The sequence below is a fragment of the Tyto alba genome, unplaced genomic scaffold (assembly GCF_018691265.1).
Source record: "Tyto alba isolate M040663 unplaced genomic scaffold, T.alba_DEE_v4.0 Super-Scaffold_20000042, whole genome shotgun sequence".
Taxonomy (NCBI): domain Eukaryota; kingdom Metazoa; phylum Chordata; class Aves; order Strigiformes; family Tytonidae; genus Tyto; species Tyto alba.
In genome coordinates, this window is record NW_024881293.1 from 10951977 (window position 1) to 10969867 (window position 17891).

Sequence of the window (17891 nt, forward strand, 5' to 3'; positions counted from 1 at the left end):
GATCCGCCTGGCCCTGGTGGGGCTGTGTCACCCCACAGTAGCCCAGTGTCACCCCGTGGTGGCCCTGGTGGGGGTGACAGCGGGGGTGTGTGTGTGTGTTCCCTGCAGGCTGGGAGACGAGCCATCGAGCTGGTGCTGGAGCAGAGCAACGCGCAGTGCGCCTGGGGCCGGCTCCCTGTGGAGGGTGAGAGGTCCCCGGGGTGCCCCCTCACCCGGGGCGGGGGATCCAACCCCCCGCCCCCCCCCCCCCCAGATGCTGACCCCCATCTCTGTCCCCAGGGCCAAGGGGGCCCCGGCGGTCCCTGTCCTTCCTGACCGAGGATGGCACTGATGGCAGCGTCTCCTCCGGGCTCCTCGAGGACAACTGGGAGGCCGGACCCCTCAGCAGCACCCGCAGGTCGCAGCTGGAGGAGCCGGACCTGGGGGGCTGCTACATTTTGGGGGAGCCTCCGCTCTGGCTGCGCTGTCCCCCAGACCCCTCGTCCCTCTCCATCCCCATCCCTGGGGGCTCAGCTCTCCCCCCGCAGCCCCTCGCCTCCAGCACGCTGCTCTTGGCCAGGGATGAGCTTGGGGAGGGACCCCAGAGCCAGATAGGGAAGGGAAAAAGAGGGGGTCCCCTCAAACCCAGTGTTGGGGACAGCCCTGGTCCCTCTCCCCAGTGGGAGTTTGGTCCCACTGGGTCCCTGAGCTCCCCCCAGCGTTGCAGCAGGGTTCTGGGGGGACACCAGGCATCCCCCGGAGCTCCCCTGCTCTGCCGTGGCCTGAGCGGCTGCTCCGTGACACGCCGGACCCCCAGGGACGGTGACATCCCGGGTGCTGCAGCTCAGCACCGTCCCGGTGTCCCCCGGGGACCGGCGGTGGGCTGGGCAGGGCTGGGCATTGCCGCTCCTGCTGTCCCCGACCTGGGGACGATGGTGCTGGAGGTGGGGGCCGGGGGCTGGGACCGCAGCAGCCTTGGGGACAGCAGCGGTGCCAGCGAGTGCTTTGTCAGCGCTGTGGAGACCCTGGAGCCCAGCGAGGACTGCGGGTGCCCAGGGGCTCAGCACCGCCGCTCCCCCCAGCCCAGGGCAGTGGGGGGGCTGGAGCTGAGCAAAGCCCCCTCCCCAACCAGTGCTGCTGCCTGGGAACTTCCCCCCGCCAGCCCTCCAAACGCAGAGCGGGTGCAGGGTGAGGATTTGGGGGGGGGCTGGAGGGCAGCCCTTTGCTGCAAGGCTGGCTCAGATGTGGGCGATGTAGGGGAGCTGCTTGTGCAGCTCCGGGGGTGCAGCCTCCGGGGCTCCCCACCTTGCACCCCAGGACCCCTTCACAGCCCGACGAGTCTCACCGTGGGGGATGTCACCCCGTGGGGCCAGGAGCCCCCCAGGTACCGCCATGTCACCCCCAGGACCAAGAGCCGCCTCCAAGCCTCTTCAGCGCGCCTGGATGCCTCCTCTTCCTCCTCCCTCTTTGACCAGATGCTGGAGATGCCCCGGAGGCCCCTCAGGCTCAGGGCACCCCAGGGTGTCCCCAGGGACCCTGCCACCACCTTGGGGCACTGCGTCACCCCGTGGGGTAAGGATGTGTCTGACAGGGACAGAGAGGGGACAGGCTCTTTGGATGACACCGAGATCCTCCCCAGAGCCCCCAGCCAGCCCAGCTCGCCCCTGGGGACCAGCAGCTCCCCCAGCTCCAGCCCCACATTCCTGCTGGTGTCTGGGGACCATGGGCACCCCCAGGACTCCCCACCAGATGCTCGGGGCTCACCCCGTGCCGCCAGCAGCTCTCACCCCAGGGAGTTGGAGGATGGTTCTGGATGTCAGTCCCCCTTGCCCTTGGGGACACCGCGGCCCCGTGGGATCTTCACCCACCTCCTGGCCCCACGGCCACCGGGCAGCATCACGGCGGAACCGGGGAGCCCAGCCAGCCGCAGCACTCACCGCACCAGGGATCCCCTCGTGGACGAGGAGTGGGGACGGGCACCCGGCGCAGAGACCACCACCAGCCCCGAGGACACCGAGGTCTGGGACAAGGGAGCAGGCACGGTGCCACCACGGCCCCTCTCGGATGAAGCTCTGCGCCGGCGGCTGCGGGCGCTGGGGGACAACCCGGGGCCTGTCACTGAGCTCACCAGGGGGTTGTACCTGCGGCGGCTGGAGGAGCTGGTGAGGGGACCCCGGGGGAGGCTGGCGGGTAAGTTGTGGGGATGCCCCCCACTTAAATCTCCACACCTGGGCTGGCTGGTCCCTGCGGCATGGGGCTGACGGTGCTCCCCAATGCCGGCACGGCCACCCCAGGGCACAGCCCCGAGCTGGTGGCCGCGCTGCAGACCGGCCACGTCCCCGACTGTGCCCAGGACGAGCTGGCGCTGGCTCTGCAGTTTGACCGTCCCGACCGGAGCCGGCGCTGGCGGGAAGGGCTGGTCAAGTCCAGCTTCAACTACCTCCTCCTTGACCCCAGGTAGGGCAATGCCGCTGCCCCGCATGTCCCTGGTGCTGGGGGGGGGATGTGCGGGGGGGTCCGAGTGCGGGATCCCTGAGATCAAGCCCCGAAACTGAGGGTTTGCACCCCCAGGACCACCCAGAACCTGCCGCTCCGCTCCCACCTCCTGAGCCCGGCTGAGTGCTTCAGGATCTTCGTTGAAGCCATCTTCTACGTGGGCAAAGGGACACGTGCCCGGCCCTACTGCCACCTCGCTGAAGCGCTGAGCCAGCACCGCGCCGGGACGCAGAAGGTGGGATGGGTGGGTGGGTGTGGGGGGGTGGGTGGCTCGGGGCCATGGTGACAGTGCCTGCTGTCCCATAGGGCTGCCCCAAGGTGCGGCGCATCCTGGAGATCTGGGCGAGCGGGGAGGGTGTCGTCTCGGTGCACTGCTTCCAGGGCAGCGTCCCGGCGGAGGCTTACACGCGGGAGGGATGTCTCGTGGAGGCTCTGGGTGAGCGGGGACGGGGGGAGACGGTGCTGCCCCAACCCCCCCGCCACAGCTCCCAGCACCCACTCCCTGTATCCGTCTCTCCCACCCCATGGGGACACAGAGGGGGTGCAGCCCATCCTGGGGTACGGGGGGACTTTGGGGTCCCTGGTTGCCAGTCAAGGGTCTGGACACAATTCCCTAAAGTTCCTGCTCCTGTGGGAAAAGCTGCCTGGGAGTGGGTGCTGGTGGGGGGCACAAGGCTGCCTCCGTCCCTGCAGGGCTGTGGGTGCTGATGGTGAGCAGTGTGCTGGGGTTTGTGGGTGCCGATGGGGAGCAGGGGTCAGGGTTTGTGGGTGCTGACCCTGTCCCTGCAGAGCTGTGAGTGCTGACGGGGAGCAGGGGGTCAGAGTTTCAGGGTTTGTGGGTGCTGATGGGGAGCAGGGGGTCCCAGTTTCAAGGCTTGTAGGTGCTGACGGGGAGCAGGGCCCAGGGTTTGTGGGTGCTGATGGGGAGCAGGGGTCAGGGTTTGTGGGTGCTGACGGGGAGCAGGGGGCTGGGGTTTGTGGGTGCTGATGGGGAGCAGGGGCCAGGGTTTGTGGGTGCTGACGGGGAGCAGGGGGCTGGGGTTTGTGGGTGCTGATGGGGAGCAGGGTGCTGGGGTTTGTGGGTGCTGACGGGGAGCAGGGGGCTGGGGTTTGTGGGTGCTGATGGGGAGCAGGGAGCTGGGGTTTGTGGGTGCTGATGGGGAGCAGGGCCCAGGGTTTGTGGGTGCCGATGGGGAGCAGGGCCCAGGGTTTGTGGGTGCTGATGGGGAGCAGGGGCCAGGGTTTGTGGGTGCTGACCCTGTCCCTGCAGAGCTGTGAGTGCTGACGGGGAGCAGGGGGTCAGAGTTTCAGGGTTTGTGGGTGCTGATGGGGAGCAGGGGGTCCCAGTTTCAAGGCTTGTAGGTGCTGATGGGGAGCAGGGCCCAGGGTTTGTGGGTGCTGATGGGGAGCAGGGGTCAGGGTTTGTGGGTGCTGACGGGGAGCAGGGGGCTGGGGTTTGTGGGTGCTGATGGGGAGCAGGGGCCAGGGTTTGTGGGTGCTGATGGGGAGCAGGGTGCTGGGGTTTGTGGGTGCTGATGGGGAGCAGGGGGCTGGGGTTTGTGGGTGCTGACGGGGAGCAGGGGGCTGGGGTTTGTGGATGCTGATGGGGAGCAGGGGCCAGGGTTTGTGGGTGCTGATGGGGAGCAGGGGGTCCCAGTTTCAAGGCTTGTAGGTGCTGATGGGGAGCAGGGCCCAGGGTTTGTGGGTGCTGATGGGGAGCAGGGGCCAGGGTTTGTGGGTGCTGATGGGGAGCAGGGTGCTGGGGTTTGTGGGTGCTGATGGGGAGCAGGGGGTCCCAGTTTCAAGGCTTGTAGGTGCTGATGGGGAGCAGGGCCCAGGGTTTGTGGGTGCTGATGGGGAGCAGGGGTCAGGGTTTGTGGGTGCTGACGGGGAGCAGGGGGCTGGGGTTTGTGGGTGCTGATGGGGAGCAGGGGCCAGGGTTTGTGGGTGCTGATGGGGAGCAGGGTGCTGGGGTTTGTGGGTGCTGATGGGGAGCAGGGGGCTGGGGTTTGTGGGTGCTGATGGGGAGCAGGGGGCTGGGGTTTGCAGGTGCTGACCCCATCCCTGCAGGGCTGCAGACCATCACCAACCAGCGGAAGGGGAACTGCTACGGTGTGGCAGCAAGCTGGCCGGCGGAGCGGCGCCGGCGCCTGGGCGTCCACATGCTGCACAGGGCCATGCGCATCTTCCTGGCCGAGGGCGAGCGGCAGCTCCGGCCTGCAGACATCCCGAACGGGCGCTGAGCACCCTGGAGTGCTGGGGGGCACCCACTCCTGCACCTCCCCTCTGCCCTGGCTGAGAAGGTGGCTGTCCTTTGGGTGTGGATTTTATGTCGTGAACACTGGCGAGGATTTTTCTATTTTTCTATTTCCTTAAAGGGTGATAAATAAATCACTGAAGGTCTTTTCTTTTCTTTTTTCTTTTTTTTTTTTTTTTTTTTGGTACGAAATCCAAGGTGCGTGTGATTTCTGGCTCTGCCGTGCTCCTGGGACAGACCCCGTGCCCCAGCGCGTCTCTCCCCATCATCAAGTAGGACGCGGCTGAGAATATAACACGGCTTTACTGTATGAAATGGCACTAACACGGCACGTGGCTCAGCAGCGGGGGTTATGGTGAGCAGTTTGCCTTGGCCTTAGCACAAGCGATGTGGGTACAAGCGGCACAGACTCCGTGGCAAACAGAGGTTGAAGAGCTGTGGCCCACAGCCAGGCACCCGAAGCCGGCTGCGGGGGGTGGGTCACGGCGGGGGCAGAGCTGTGATTTTTGGGGTACGGTGGAATTTCTTGGTACTTTCTTTGCAGACCCCAACCATGCTGCGGGAAGTTCCTGGCCAGGATGGGGTGGGAGAAGTGTTGCAGGGGAACGATCTGAACCCAGGGTCGTTAAAATTCTCATTATGAGACAGGTTGTGGCAGCAGCGGGCAGGGGCGGGCGCTGGCAGAGGGGCAGCTCTGCCCCGGTGCTGGGACGGAGCGGGGGCCACCTGGGGAGGACATTCATCACATGAGGTCCCCGCCACGCTGGGGCCAGCTCTGAAGGACCCTCCCTCTTCTACATTGCTCACTTTGGGGGGGAAAGGTGGGCTCAGCCTCAGGGAAGGAGCATGGAGGGTGGGTGCCAGCTCCAGTTAGAGCAGCCCTGCCCAGCCAGGGACTCCTCGAGCCAACTTGGGGTGTCTTGTTGAGGTGCCAGCCCCGTTTGGGGCGAGGTGGGAGCTGGGTGGGACATGGGACAAGGGCGAGGTTTCCATGGGACTGGTGGTTTCTTTGGTTTAGATGGGGGGAAACAGAGAAACAAACCAGGAAGCAGGGAGTGGCTCCGCTCTTTGGGGTAGTGGGGAGGTTGGGGCCATCCTTCGAACACAGCATCCTCCCGGCTCGCTCGGGAGCCCCTGGACCCCGCGATGGTGCCCAGGTCCCCGCTCGACACTTCTCATGTACCTTCTCGGTCCTGCCTGGCTCCTGGCAGCGGGATGTGAAGCACAGAGGGGAGATGGTGGGACCCAGTGGGTTATGTACAGAACGGTGTCAGCAGGTAACAAGCTGTGGTCCGTTGCGATCAAACAGTCGCAATTTGCTTCGTTGTTCCCGTGTTGCTCCGAGACCCCTTGGATCCATCTGGGAGTCATCAGCAAGGACGGACGCAGCGGCAACGGGACGGTGAATTGCTGGTCCCCCGGTGCATGAGGGACGGGTGTGATCCCAACGGACACGTGGTCCGGGAGCGGGTGGTGGGTCCCGGAGTCATGGAGGGAGCTGGAAGCTGGGAAAGGCGAGCGGACGAGAGGCTGCGGGAGTCGCTGCACGGTGGCGATGGCTCTGAGCATCTGGAGGATGCGGCAGCAGGAGGGAAGCAGAGGGCTCTGCAGAAGCCAACCTAAAGCGATGGTGGGTGGGGATGTGACTGCAGGGATGGTGGCACTGGGGGACCACGGGAGAGCTCAGGTTTGGCGTTGTCTTCCCCCACCATAGCCATGCCAGTCCCACCATGAGGGGGGAGCTGACGGTCCTTCTGGCTGTGCCCGCGGGAGCAGGTCACCTCCTCATCCTCATCTCCTGGCCAGGCAGAGATGAGCTGTGCAGGCAGACCCTCTCCAGCACCAGGCAGCAACAATAACAGTGGTCCCATCCTCCCAGCCCCACAGATGGCTCGAGCGAGGTGCTGTGGGGCTCAGACAGGCAAATCCTGCTGCTGAGGCCATAAAGCAATCCCAGCTCAGCTCCTCCGGCCCTGGCTGCGATGATGCTGGAGCTGACACGCTCTCCCTGGAGGAACCCCTCCAAGTTCCTCCCAGTTTGCTGCAGGTGGGACCAGTCTCCCCGCAGCCGCCTCTTCTCTGTTCCTGGGGGTTGGGGTGGGGGGTGGGGGGGTGTCGCTGCGTGAGAAAAATACTACTACAAAGAAACAAGATGAAGACGCTCCAGCGGCTGCCACGCTGTCCCCGAGGGGACAGGGACCAGGTCTGCCGTGTTCCCGCTGCCGGCCTCGCACACCCCTGCCCGGGGGAGCCTCCGCGCTCCGCCACCAGCCCGCGATGCGGCCGGGAAAGAAAATCGGCCAAGCTCCTGGCGAGGGCAGCCTCCGCCGCACCCCTCCGCTCTCGCAAAGCCCTCTCTGCTCCGAAACATCTCTCCCATCGGAGCAGCCCGGTCACCACGTCCCGCCGCTTTATTTCTTCTCCCCTTGCCCGTCCCCAGCTGGCGTCTCGGGCTCCCACAGGACGAACTCGTGGAGCAGCGTGTTCACCGTCTCGGGACACTCCATCATCACCATGTGGCTGCCCTCGTCGATCACCTTCAGGAAGGCGATGAGCAGGATCTGGAGGGAGATGGTGGCAGCGGCAGGTGTCAGTGCCAGGACGAGCCCCTCTGCCCACCTCACAGCATGCCGGCAGGCAGACCCCAGCCCTCGCCCACCTCCCCAGCCCCACTCGGTGCCGTACCTCAGCCATTCGCTGGTCTTCCTCCACCGGGACGAATTTGTCGTGCATGCCATGGACCAGGAGCACGGGCACGGCCAGCTCGGCGTGGTAAACCTCGTCACCCTCCGGCCAGTACTGCCCGCTCATCATGGCACGCAGCACGAAGGAGGACACGTTGAAGGCGTTGCCTTCCTTCAGCAACTGCTTCTCTTTGGCACCCTGGCGAGCGAAGCCAGCCCTGCGGGACGGAGCCGGGACGGGCAGAGGGTTAGCCCGGGGAGGTGGGGATGGGAATGTGGTGGGGACGCTGCTGGCAGGACGCGGTGTCCCTGCCCATGGTGACTGGAAGCCAGGTTGGCTGGGGACAAGCCGCCGCGGTGCCGGGACGGCCACTCACTTGAGGAAGCTCCAGGCCAGGCATGGGGACAGGCAGTGCAGCACGCAGGTGGGCATGTTGAAGATGGAGCAGAGGCTGGGCTCCAGCGCCGTCGGGCCCCCGCCGTTGATCATGATCACTTTATGGACCAGGTCTGGGTACTCGTGGGCGAGGAAGGTGCAGAAGGATACCCTGCGAGGAGAGAAAGACGTGGGAGCCGTGCCCTGACCCTGTGGCACTGGAGGGTGCTGCATCCCAAACCAGATTCCAAAGATCCATTGCCGGACCCCCCTTGTTTGACCCGTGCTCCCCCTTTCTGGGGCAGGGTAACCCCAGTCAAACTCCTCAGCCCTGCAGAGCCCAGGCAGAGGGGTTGAGCTCAGGGTTTCACTCCTGTGCAGAGCAAAGCAGGGTGCTAGGACCTGCTTGGGTGCCTGCCAGCCTGGATCAGCCTCATCCTGATCTAATCCTGCCCAGCTCAGAGCCTGGCTCTGGCTCCCTCTCCTCCCAGGGCTGCTCTCTGCACTGCTTAGTCGCCATCTAATTGACTTGCTTGGGTTAACTCTATTTATAGGCTGTGCTCTGCCAGCTTCCCTGCTGGAGGATGGGCTCTGGGATTAGCCGGGCCCAGGAACACACACCAAGAGGATGTAGGAGATCAGAGCTGAGGGATAAAACTAAAATGGGAAATCCCACAGCCCTCCTCTGCTTCTCATCCCCTGCAGTGCAGGATTTGTTGGGCATTTACAGCCAAGGAGAGGACTGGGGGAGGGGGGATGAATCCATCCCTTCCCTCCTGGGACCCCTTGGTCCCTTACCCATATGAGTGTCCTATCAGGATATTCCTCTTCTTCGCGTAGCGCTTGAAGACGGCCCTCATGTCCTCCGCCAGCGCGTAGAAGGTGTACGCGGCAGCAATTTGGGGAGCCGTGCTGCAACCATGGCCGGCCAGGTCGGGAGCCACCACTTCGTAGCCCAGCTTGGTAAAGAAGTCCAGCTGCTCCTTCCAGATGTCCAGCGAGCCGCCCACGCCGTGGATGAAGAAGAGGACCACGTCACTGTGCGTCCCTTTGCAGCTCGTGATCTGCTTCTTGCAGTCGATGTTGACGACTTTCTTGGGTTTACGCTTCCGACGCTTGCCGGGGGCAGCGGCTGCTTCCCGCGTGCCGCATCCCGGCGTGCCACATCCCGGCGTGCCGGTGGGACCCTGCGCAGGAGCTTGGCCGGCCGGGTCAGAGAGCTCCAGCTCCACAGTGCTGTTGGGTTCCCCCGAACCGTTCTGGCAGTGCAGGATCTCGGAGCGGACAGCGTCCCCCAGGTTCTCGATCACCAGCTGCCCGTTGCGGTAAACGGTGATCTTGCGCTTGCAGTGCACCGTGCCCCGCTCCGGCCCCCCAGGCTGGGTCCCCTCGGGCTCCTCCGGGGCCGGGCGGTTGGGTGCGCTGTGCCTGACCCGCAGGATTCTCCCCGGTTTCACCTCCATGAAGCTGTAGCCGTTGCTGGACTCAATGCTGTCCAGCGGCCCCACGGCGTTCATCGTTTTGCCCATCAGGCAGCACAGGAGCCCATCGGTGATGCTGTTCAGCATTATGCTCCCTGCAGTGAAGGCAAAAGTGGGGGGGGGGGGAGCAGGAGAAGGGGGGTTAGTCACTATTTCCAGCACCTCACGGGGACTTCTGGGGGTCCTGGCTCCAGCACAGGGGACTGGGGACAGCCCCGTCCCCCCTCCACTTTGCTGCCAGTCTTGGGCAAAGCCACAGTGGCACAAGCGAGGGCAGAATGTGTCCCTGGGGGATGGGTTGAGGGGGGTGAACGTGGTGCTCCCCAAATGCACAGCCCTCCTCAGCCGCTGGCAAATGGGTTTCTGCTTCAGAACAAAGATGGACCCAGCACTCCCTGTCTGGCTTTGTCTGGGCCACGCGTCCCTGTCACCGAGCTGCTGCGATGTGCGCTGGCCCAGCAGAGATGAACTCAAGCGGCTGCAAACCCACGCAGTCCCACGGCACGCAGCCCTGATCTGCTCTGGCCAAGGGACGGAACACGCAAAGAAAAGCCTCTTCAAAATGAAAATGCTCTTTCTGGCACCAAATACAGAGCTAAGGAAAGATTCAGCTATCGAAATGCATTATTTATACCAATTAAATATATATATGTATCTCTAGTCTAAACCCGCACTACAAATAGCGAGAGATGGAAATTACAGGGATGGGAGATGAAGGTTTTAATTAGAGTCACTCCGCAAACCAAGGCTGAAAATAATATGGCAAGAGAACTGGGATGGAGGAACAGTGACCCAGCACCCGCTTGGGGGGTGTGGGAAACCCCCTCCCCACATCCCCACTTGGCACCACGTGGGCTGGCGGGGACGTGGCACCGTTCTTGCTGTTCCCAAGGCTCATGCCTTGATGTTTGCCCTTCCAGATGCGCTCGGGTGGCTTGGAGAGAGGGCTGTGGACACCGGGACCACCGAGCCCGGCTGAGAGCGAAGCCAGACCTGAGCAAAGACAGATGCAAGGTAGGAAAGGCCGGAGGCATCGGGGGCATTGGTGCCCCAATGCCACCCCAGCGGTGCCGAGGGTGGCTGCGGAGGGGGGCTGGGGAGGCCCCTGCCTCCCCTGGCTGGCAGCCTGATGTTCTTTTATTATTGATGAAGCTAAACATGGTGAATTATTGATGCCGATGGGCAAAGAAAGCCGGAGTGGGCGCTGCACAGAGGGGCTGTCCCTGCACCAGCTGCCCCCCGAGTGGCGGCTGCAGGTACTGACCACGACCCCCGCGGAGGGGAGGAGGAGGAAAAGCGTGTTCCCAGGGGGGAATTTAATGTCTTAAATTCCAGGGACGCTGTCAGGAGCAGCCCCCTGAACAGCCCCTTCAAGTGCACCTGGCAGGATTATGAGTGCTTTGCTGGCAAACCGCATGAGAGAGAATTAGTTAAAAAAAATGAGGGACGGAGGCAGGCTGGGAGCACAGGCCTCCTTCTCCTCTACAGCTTTTCTCATTCGCTGTGTTTGAGGAACACTGATCCTCCTCAGAGACCCCATGGACCCCAACAGGCCCAGCCTGGCCCCTGTGTGCTGCCGGGGGCTCTGCCAAGAGCTGCCGGTCAGCGAGGAGCCCAGGCACTCCAGCTTCAGCCCAACACACAGCTCATGGGTTTCCCTGGGAAAAAACAGCTTGTTTGCTCCAGGCAGGCAATCCGGGTAACGGTTTCTTTGGCAAAGCTGGAACAGCTTATCCGGGGAGAGCTGCCAGCTCTTGGGACAGCAGCCAGCATTTGATTCTCACCCAGCTCTGTGGGGGACAGTGGCCTGACTCCCCCACAAACCCCGTGTAAGGCTCCGCGTGCTGAATTGTAGGGACTGGAAATGAAGCAAAGGCGGTCCCGGGTGCTCCTTCTCCTGGCTGTTGGCTGGGGAGCAGCCCGGGGGCTCCCCTCGACATGGGGAATGGCAGGCCCAGCTCTCTGTGGTTTGGTGCCTGGGCTTGCATGGGCAATCTCTCTTCTGGACATGAGCACATCCACGCAGGATGCAGAACTTTCCAGCAGCCCGCTGCTCCCCGCAGCCTGGCCGAGCACCGTGCTAAACAGCTCCCTGTGCTCCTCCAGGGATGGCCCTGTCCAAGCTGATGAGCAAGAGCAGGAGCTCTCAGAGCCCTGGGAAGGAGAAACCAAATCCAGATCTGGTTGGCAAGGGGCCGGTGTGCTCTGCTGAGCCACGCTTCCAGATGGGTGATGAGCTGAGGAGCTGGGCACCAGCCTGCCTGGAGCCCTGACTGGAAGATGCCCAGCTGCCTCTACGCTGGGACAGACACGCCACTGCTCTTGCCATGCTCTCGGGCACCAGTTTGGTGCCAGGCTTGAGCTGCTTTTGATCCCCAAGCCGCTCTGGGCTGGTTGTGCTGAACAGAGAGATGGGGCAGGCAGAAAAACCCTGGGGGGGAGAGGGGAAACCGGGAAGACCCTGAGCCTCTCAGTCCCCATGAGCATGACTGTGAGACTTCCACATGGCAGGCCGCATCCTGCACCTGCACTGGGTACGGTTCCCCTGGGCTCAGCCTGTGGGACCGGGACGTGAATTTGCCTCTGATTTCCACAAAGCCTGGCTTTGCCCTGTGCCTCCATTTCAGAAGGTACTAATGATGTCTGTATAGATTATAAACAGGATTTCTGGCCAAACCGCCTCGACATTGATTAACTTCTCAGGATTAACTCAATTAGTCCATCCTGTTCATTTCCAGAATTGATTTGCTGGAAGGCTCTGGTAGTCAGGAGCTCTGCAGGCAGGTCCAGGAGACCAGGCTCAGGATTCCAGCCACCTCATCGGATCTGGGTACAAGCCTGGATCCTGCTGCAGGAGAGGGGCTGTTCAGCAGCGATGCCTCTGCTCAGATACGCCCAAGGCTGGAGCTCGTGGTCCAGGATGTGGCAGTCCCTGCTGGGTATCAGGCTGAGGAAACACCACCCGAATCCCATCAGTGAGCACATCCCGGTCGAGCCGTTCAGTGGGAAATGGCGGGGCAGGAGGTTAAGCGACTCAACTCAATGTCAGGCTTCGGCTCGGGGGCTCAGGGAGGCAGAGTGTGCCCGTCTCCCACCTCCCACACACCTCCTCTAACCCACCACGCCGTCTGCTGCGGCGGATGCAGCCAGAAACATCAAGGGATGTTCCCTCCGCGAGATGAAAAGGGCTGAAAAACGAAACCAGATGGATGCGAAGAACTTTGCAAAGATGCTGGTAACCATGGCGATGAGCTGCTTTCAGCCCCCCCCCCCCCCCCCCCCCCCCAATATCCCAGCTACCTTCCATCACCACCCCCGGCAGAGAGCGAGATTTCGGCACTGGTTACATAAGGCCAGGCACAACAATGAGTCAGGCACAGTGCGAACCTGCCGCCGGCCCCCGTGTCCCACGAAGCTGAGGACGCGGCGCAGGCTTGGCAAGGCGGACAGCATCGCCCCGAGCTGATACTCATGTCCCGATGTCCCCTCAAAAATCATAGCTGTCCCCAGGAAACTGCTCCCAGCAGAGAGGGGATGCTGGAGGGATGCTGGGGGTTAATCCCAGGAGGATGATTTATTGCTCAGGTCCAAACCCAATCCCAGAGCACCCATGCGGGGTTCTCCGGCTTCACCCTCCCTGTCGCCGCAGTGAATAACCCGGCTGGGGAAAAACAACTTACTGACCTACTTCAGGCTGCAGCGCCTCGTATTTTATACAGCTTGATGGCACCATGTCACAGCTGGAGAAAAATGGGATGAGATGCAACGTGGCAGGGTGGAGGGTGGAAAGTCTGATAGGGCAATGTGACAGGCAGCAGCCATGCAGGGCTGACACGGAGTCTGTGGGGCTGACATACAGCCTGTGGGGGGGTGTATCAGGGCAGTGCTCACACCACGTCCACCCCAGGGATGTGACAGCATGTCACGGGCCCAGCTGGCTCTTCCCTTGCCACCCCTGGTCTGCCCTGCCCCAAACAGCCTTGTCCCACAGTGGTTCTGTCCCTGCTGGGTCCCTGCACACAGCGCTGGGGACGGCCAATGGCCCGAACATCCAGGGTGCTGGGAATGACAAAAATCTCCTCCTCCTGTCCCATCCCCACTGGGGAGACCTTGAATTATGGGCAGGAGCATTTCTCCATGGCAGCCCCCAGGGCCCTGCTGAGAGAAGTCCTGGTAAACATTTGGCCCCAATAAGCGAGCCGAAAGCATCGTTTACCGCAGGGACAGCATGAGCAGGAGTCAGCGCCGGAGCCAATGGCCACAAACCTCTCCATAACCCAGCCAGTCCCATCCCCGCTCAGCACCTCCGTCCTCCTTCCTGCACAAAGCCCTGGGCCCTCGCAGGGAGTAGCAGGGACTTGATATCTGCTAATTCCTTGCAAATCCTCTGAGGAGAGATGCCAGAGAGGAGCGTGAGATGTGCTGCCGCCAGAATCTGACCTGCCATAATAATTTGTTCAGCTCTAATCCCTTCCCTCCGGGGCTCACGAGTATTAATGATGACACACGACACTCCTGAGGAATGGGCAAATACTATTATGCTCTTCCCAGCCTCCCCCAGTCATTCACTCTCTGCAAAGTGGAGAAACTGCAGCATCAAGAAACACATAAAGAGAATGTCTGTTTAAGCACCGATCTCAGATAACACGCAAGAAAATGTTTATGCCACTCAGTCTTGGTCCTGCAAAGTAAACTTCCCTCTGGGGGAATGTGAAAAAGCCACTTCAGCTGGTGGCAAGCACCTGGATTTATTCTGTTACGCCTGGCTTCCCTGTCCTCGTACAATTATAGCAGCTTAGGAGTAAGTAGTCAGGAAGGCTTTATCAGTCCTGCAAATAGAAAAGCAAAGAGGCAGCCCTGGAATCCTCAGCACAGGCAGGGATGCAGCCTCCCAGGAGGGGGAGGACCGGTCCCCAGGACTTTGCCGAGGGCCTGCAGGACGCAGACAAATTGCATTCAGTCAAGAAACGGCATGGCAGGGAAAGCAGAGCGTCTGCAAGACGTATGGCAGCCTGGAGCCGCAGCTGGCTGCCTGCCACACGTCTCTCTTTAGGAAGGAAGAAGACCTTGAGAAACAAAAGATTATGCAATGCACAGCAGAGTAACCTGTGCCTGACCTCTGCGACCGAAATCCCGCTTAACCCGCCTCCGTTTCCCAAATCTCCTGCATTTCCAAGGGGGATCACCCCCCGGTCCCACCGCATAGCCGCAAAAAAATGCCGGTTGGATTCCTCCGGCAGCAAACATCCTCCAGCAGCGAGCTGGAAGAAACCATTGCAAGGAGGCAGGAGAAGAAGAAAACCCTGCCCCCTCCGCTGGGCAGCGATGCGTGCAGGTGCCCCCTCGATCTCCAACTGAAAATCCAAGCAGATTTGACACGCACATAGCAACAGCAAGTCTTCGGTCAGAGCCAGCAATCATTTACTGCAATTGCATCACAACAGAAGCCGTCCCTTAAGTTTTATCACTGGGCAGCTTTTTATAACCCCCGTGCTCAAAGCATGCTGAATATAACAGAGTTATTTAAGCGCAAGCAATGCCAGGCTGCTGCAAGGTTACTCTCTCCCCTTCTCTCCCTGCAATCCTACCTAATGTCTCTCAAATCCCTTCCCGTTGTCAGCTTCGAAAAAAAACATCTTTTGGCCATTTTGCTCCCTGTGCAGAACACCTTCCTCCCCTCTGCTTCAGCGCATGCCCTACATCACGGCTTGTGCTCCGAGTCCTCTGCACAAAGAGAGAGAGACAGAAGAGGATGCTCACCTCATTTATTGACAGGGATTGTCAGGAGTCGAGGTTGCAAATGAAAGGCTTAAATCTTGCAGGAGGCAAAGGGGGAGAGGAAAAGATGCCCGAGGCGGTGGGAGCCTGTGCAGGATGCAGGGTGCCAGTGCTGGCAGGCTGCTCAGCTTTTCAGCTCCTCCGATTACATTTTTTTGCCTGTCTGGTGAGAAGGATGGAGCAATACCTTCAGCTCAGCTCATCTGCTTTAGACCGAAATCTCTCCTTCCATCTTCTCCCCATGAGCAGCTTCATAACTGAGCTCTGGGGTTTGGGGGTGCTGTTTGTCCTTGTAGTCTATAGCCATAGAAAGCCCCTTAAATCCCTCCTAAAGAGGAGGGCTCTCGGTGTGACAGACAAGGAGACTTGCCAGTCAAAGCAAGACCCAGCACAGCCCCACCGCCCGCCCATGGGAGCCTGCCAGGAGCTGGGGGTGCAGGAGGACTCGCCGTGTTTTTTTGCCCCTTCCAGTGGGATGAGTTACTGACTTCCTTTTTTACCTTTTCATCGCCATTCTGGTATTTGCCACGAGCATGTGGGAGCTCAGCATGGGTGGTGGTGCACCGAAAGCATGAATGTGCAGATCCCAGGGGCTGGGACAGGAGGGCAAACATAAAATCACAACTGTCTCTTGTAAACCCAAACCCACAGCTGTGGGTTTGGGAGAGCTGGAGTTGCATCCCCTGGCCCCAGCGGGCTGGCCTCTGGCAGGAACACACCAAACCAGTACAGAAAAGCCCTGGAGCTGGTGCCTGGTCTTGGTGACACAGTTGGGCTTGACTCCAGCCAAGCAATGTGAAGGATCTTTTTGATGATCAGAGCAGATGGTGAGGATGACTGAGATCCTGTGGATTATCAGTCACTCTCCATCTGACTCCCCAGCTGGCCTTCCTCATCCTCTTCTGCCTCTTCCTCCTCCTGCGCCTTGTTTTTTTGCTCTGTAAAACATGCATAATCCCATTCACCTACTCAGGAATGGGCAGAGGGTGAAACTTTCTGTAGCTGCCTTGGCACATTCTACATGATGCCACTTTATCTACATATATATGTTAGAGGATGAAAGTGATCAGAGTCCAGTTGCACCAGTTTACCCTCTGCCAGGCCAGTCACGGCACCCAGCAGGCCTTCCAAAAACGTTTCTGTGCTCCACACTGCTTGCCGTGACAGTTTTGGGGGGCAGCCTGAGCACCCCCCTCACGGGCGAGGAGACGGGGCAGGCAGGGCTGGGGTGCCGGTCCCAGCCCTCCCACCCATATCGGTGCTGATGCCAGCAGACCATCCTGGCATGGAATAAAGCAGCATTTTAAGGCGTTTTTTTTTGCTCTGTTGGTTTGTGACAGGGACGAGCCCCTCCCTCCCTCGTTGCGGGAGGCCTCGGCGCTCCGCAAGACCGGGGCGGGGGAGGGGGGGGCCCAGGCCGTGCCCCGCGGCCGTCGCCGTGGCAACAGCGATCACCTCCGCGACTACAAGGCCCATCAGCCCTTGCGGCCCTTTGCGCATGCGCAATCACCGCCGGCGGTGATTGGCCGGGCGGAGGGAGCCAATCGCGGCGGGGTTTGTTGGGAGGGTCCGTGTTGTCAGGGCGGAGAGGGGGAGATGATGGCAGCGCTGGGCTTCGTCTGGCCGCGGGTGGTTGGCGGCAGGTAACGGGGAGGGCTGAGGGCGGGCGGGGTGTGGGGTTACCCCGGGGGAGCGTGGACGGCGCGGTCCCTCATGCCTGCAAGAAAAAAAACAAAACAAAACAAAACAACCTTTATTTTCTCACTCCAGGCTCTCTGTCTCACTTCTCTGGTTTGTTTTTCTGTGTTGTTTTTTTTCCTCGTTTCTCTGTTCGTTTGTTTTTATTTTGATTTTTGTTCGGTTGATTTGTGTTTTTTTTCCTCGTTTTTCCAAAGACTTCTGCTGCAACAAGCTGCTGCCTGCCCTTTCCAGCTCCGGGCAGCCTCCGTCCTCTCAAGCTCCTCGGAGCTGCCCCTCCGAAGCCGTCTCACCCTCAGACCCGCGGGTGTCAGCCCCGGGCCGGCGTTTTGCTGGAATCACCAGCAGATCCGCACCAAAGCGCGTGGGAACGAGTATCAGCCCAACAACCGCAAGCGCAAACGGACCCACGGCTGGATCAAGCGCATCAGCACGCCGGCCGGCATCGAGGTCATCCTTCGGCGGATGCTGAAGGACAGGAAGTCTCTGAGCCACTGAAAGCTCTGCCCGTGGGGTTGGTTTTCTGTGGGGGCAGCCGGAATCCGAGCCCTGGAGCTGCTGCAGCTTTGGAGTGACCCAGCCTGCATGTCCGTGCAGGGGGGAGGCGCTGCCAAGCAGCAGCGACTGACCAGCCCTCTCATGTGAGACACTCTGTGCCTTGAGGGTTGGCCTCCGAGAGCTTTGTTTAATGTCTGCTTCTTAAATTGTAAAATTATTGCCGCTTTATACGCCTGATTCAAAGATAAACCTGGGAAAACACGAGCTGTGATTAAAGCCCAGTGACTCGCCTTGAACTTCCTGCACAAAACTTAATATGGGAGGGGGAAGCTGGCTTGTTCATGGGGTCGTAGCTGCTAGGGAGCCTTCAGAAGGGTGACACGAGTTTGGAATTAGGGCTGAGGGTGGAGGGAATTTTGGGTTTAGTTTGCTTGGGTTCTGTTTAGTTTACTCTGCCCGCTCCGCACCTCCGTCCCCCCGGGGATGTCGGGGGGGGGGGGTGTCTCAGCCACAGCTCTGGGCTGGCGGCAGGGTGGAGGTGAGGAATTCCCTTCTCCCTGCCCCTGTTTTGCCAGCGCTGCTAATCAACTGCCTCGCTCCTGCCGCCTAATGAGCAGCGCCTTCATTAAGGAAGGACAAGGTCA

General features: G+C 61.1%; 3 protein-coding genes across 5 annotated transcripts; 2 read left to right on the plus strand and 1 right to left on the minus strand.

Annotated features, from left to right (window-relative positions):
• Positions 1-112: 112 nt before the first annotated feature.
• ANKLE1 (ankyrin repeat and LEM domain containing 1) lies at positions 113-5719 on the plus strand. Its single transcript, XM_042794718.1, has 7 exons — positions 113-184; positions 280-2169; positions 2274-2436; positions 2551-2710; positions 2782-2911; positions 4546-4778; positions 4931-5719. The coding sequence occupies exons 2-6, from the start codon at positions 912-914 to the stop codon at positions 4716-4718; spliced, it is 1884 nt and encodes a 627-aa protein (XP_042650652.1). The 5' UTR covers positions 113-184; positions 280-911; the 3' UTR covers positions 4719-4778; positions 4931-5719.
• On the minus strand, positions 5017-15368 carry ABHD8 (abhydrolase domain containing 8). Of its 3 annotated transcripts, XM_032987550.2 has the most exons (6): positions 15239-15368; positions 14862-14997; positions 8591-9368; positions 7794-7964; positions 7418-7634; positions 5017-7293 (listed from the first exon to the last, which is right to left on the minus strand). In XM_032987550.2, the coding sequence occupies exons 3-6, from the start codon at positions 9358-9360 to the stop codon at positions 7144-7146; spliced, it is 1308 nt and encodes a 435-aa protein (XP_032843441.1). In that variant the 5' UTR covers positions 9361-9368; positions 14862-14997; positions 15239-15368; the 3' UTR covers positions 5017-7143. The 3 variants fall into 3 exon arrangements, with proteins under 3 accessions (XP_032843441.1, XP_032843440.1, XP_032843439.1); XM_032987549.2 differs by lacking the exon at positions 14862-14997; XM_032987548.2 differs by lacking the exon at positions 14862-14997 and having other exon boundaries at positions 15034-15368.
• A 1236-nt stretch (positions 15369-16604) lies between these two features.
• MRPL34 (mitochondrial ribosomal protein L34) lies at positions 16605-17543 on the plus strand. The gene is made up of 2 exons (XM_032987546.2): positions 16605-16694; positions 16947-17543. Exons 1-2 carry the CDS (start codon positions 16648-16650, stop codon positions 17245-17247), a joined length of 348 nt encoding a protein of 115 aa, XP_032843437.1. The 5' UTR covers positions 16605-16647; the 3' UTR covers positions 17248-17543.
• The last annotated feature ends 348 nt before the right edge of the window (positions 17544-17891 follow it).

Bases quoted from the DNA above. Each gene is read 5' to 3' on its own strand.
- MRPL34 (XM_032987546.2), top strand. From the start codon at position 16,648: ATGATGGCAGCGCTGGGCTTCGTCTGGCCGCGGGTGGTTGGCGGCAG. The intron at 16,695-16,946 runs GTAACGGGGAGG...GTTTTTCCAAAG, and splicing joins CCGCGGGTGGTTGGCGGCAG to ACTTCTGCTGCAACAAGCTG.
- ABHD8 (XM_032987549.2), bottom strand. From the start codon at position 9,360: ATGCTGAACAGCATCACCGATGGGCTCCTGTGCTGCCTGATGGGCAAA. The intron at 7,965-8,590 runs GTAAGGGACCAA...CTCTCCTCGCAG, and splicing joins CTGATAGGACACTCATATGG to GGTATCCTTCTGCACCTTCC. The intron at 7,294-7,417 runs GTACGGCACCGA...ATCTCCCTCCAG, and splicing joins AAGACCAGCGAATGGCTGAG to ATCCTGCTCATCGCCTTCCT.
- ANKLE1 (XM_042794718.1), top strand. From the start codon at position 912: ATGGTGCTGGAGGTGGGGGCCGGGGGCTGGGACCGCAGCAGCCTTGGG. The intron at 2,170-2,273 runs GTAAGTTGTGGG...CGGCCACCCCAG, and splicing joins ACCCCGGGGGAGGCTGGCGG to GGCACAGCCCCGAGCTGGTG. The intron at 2,912-4,545 runs GTGAGCGGGGAC...CCATCCCTGCAG, and splicing joins ATGTCTCGTGGAGGCTCTGG to GGCTGCAGACCATCACCAAC.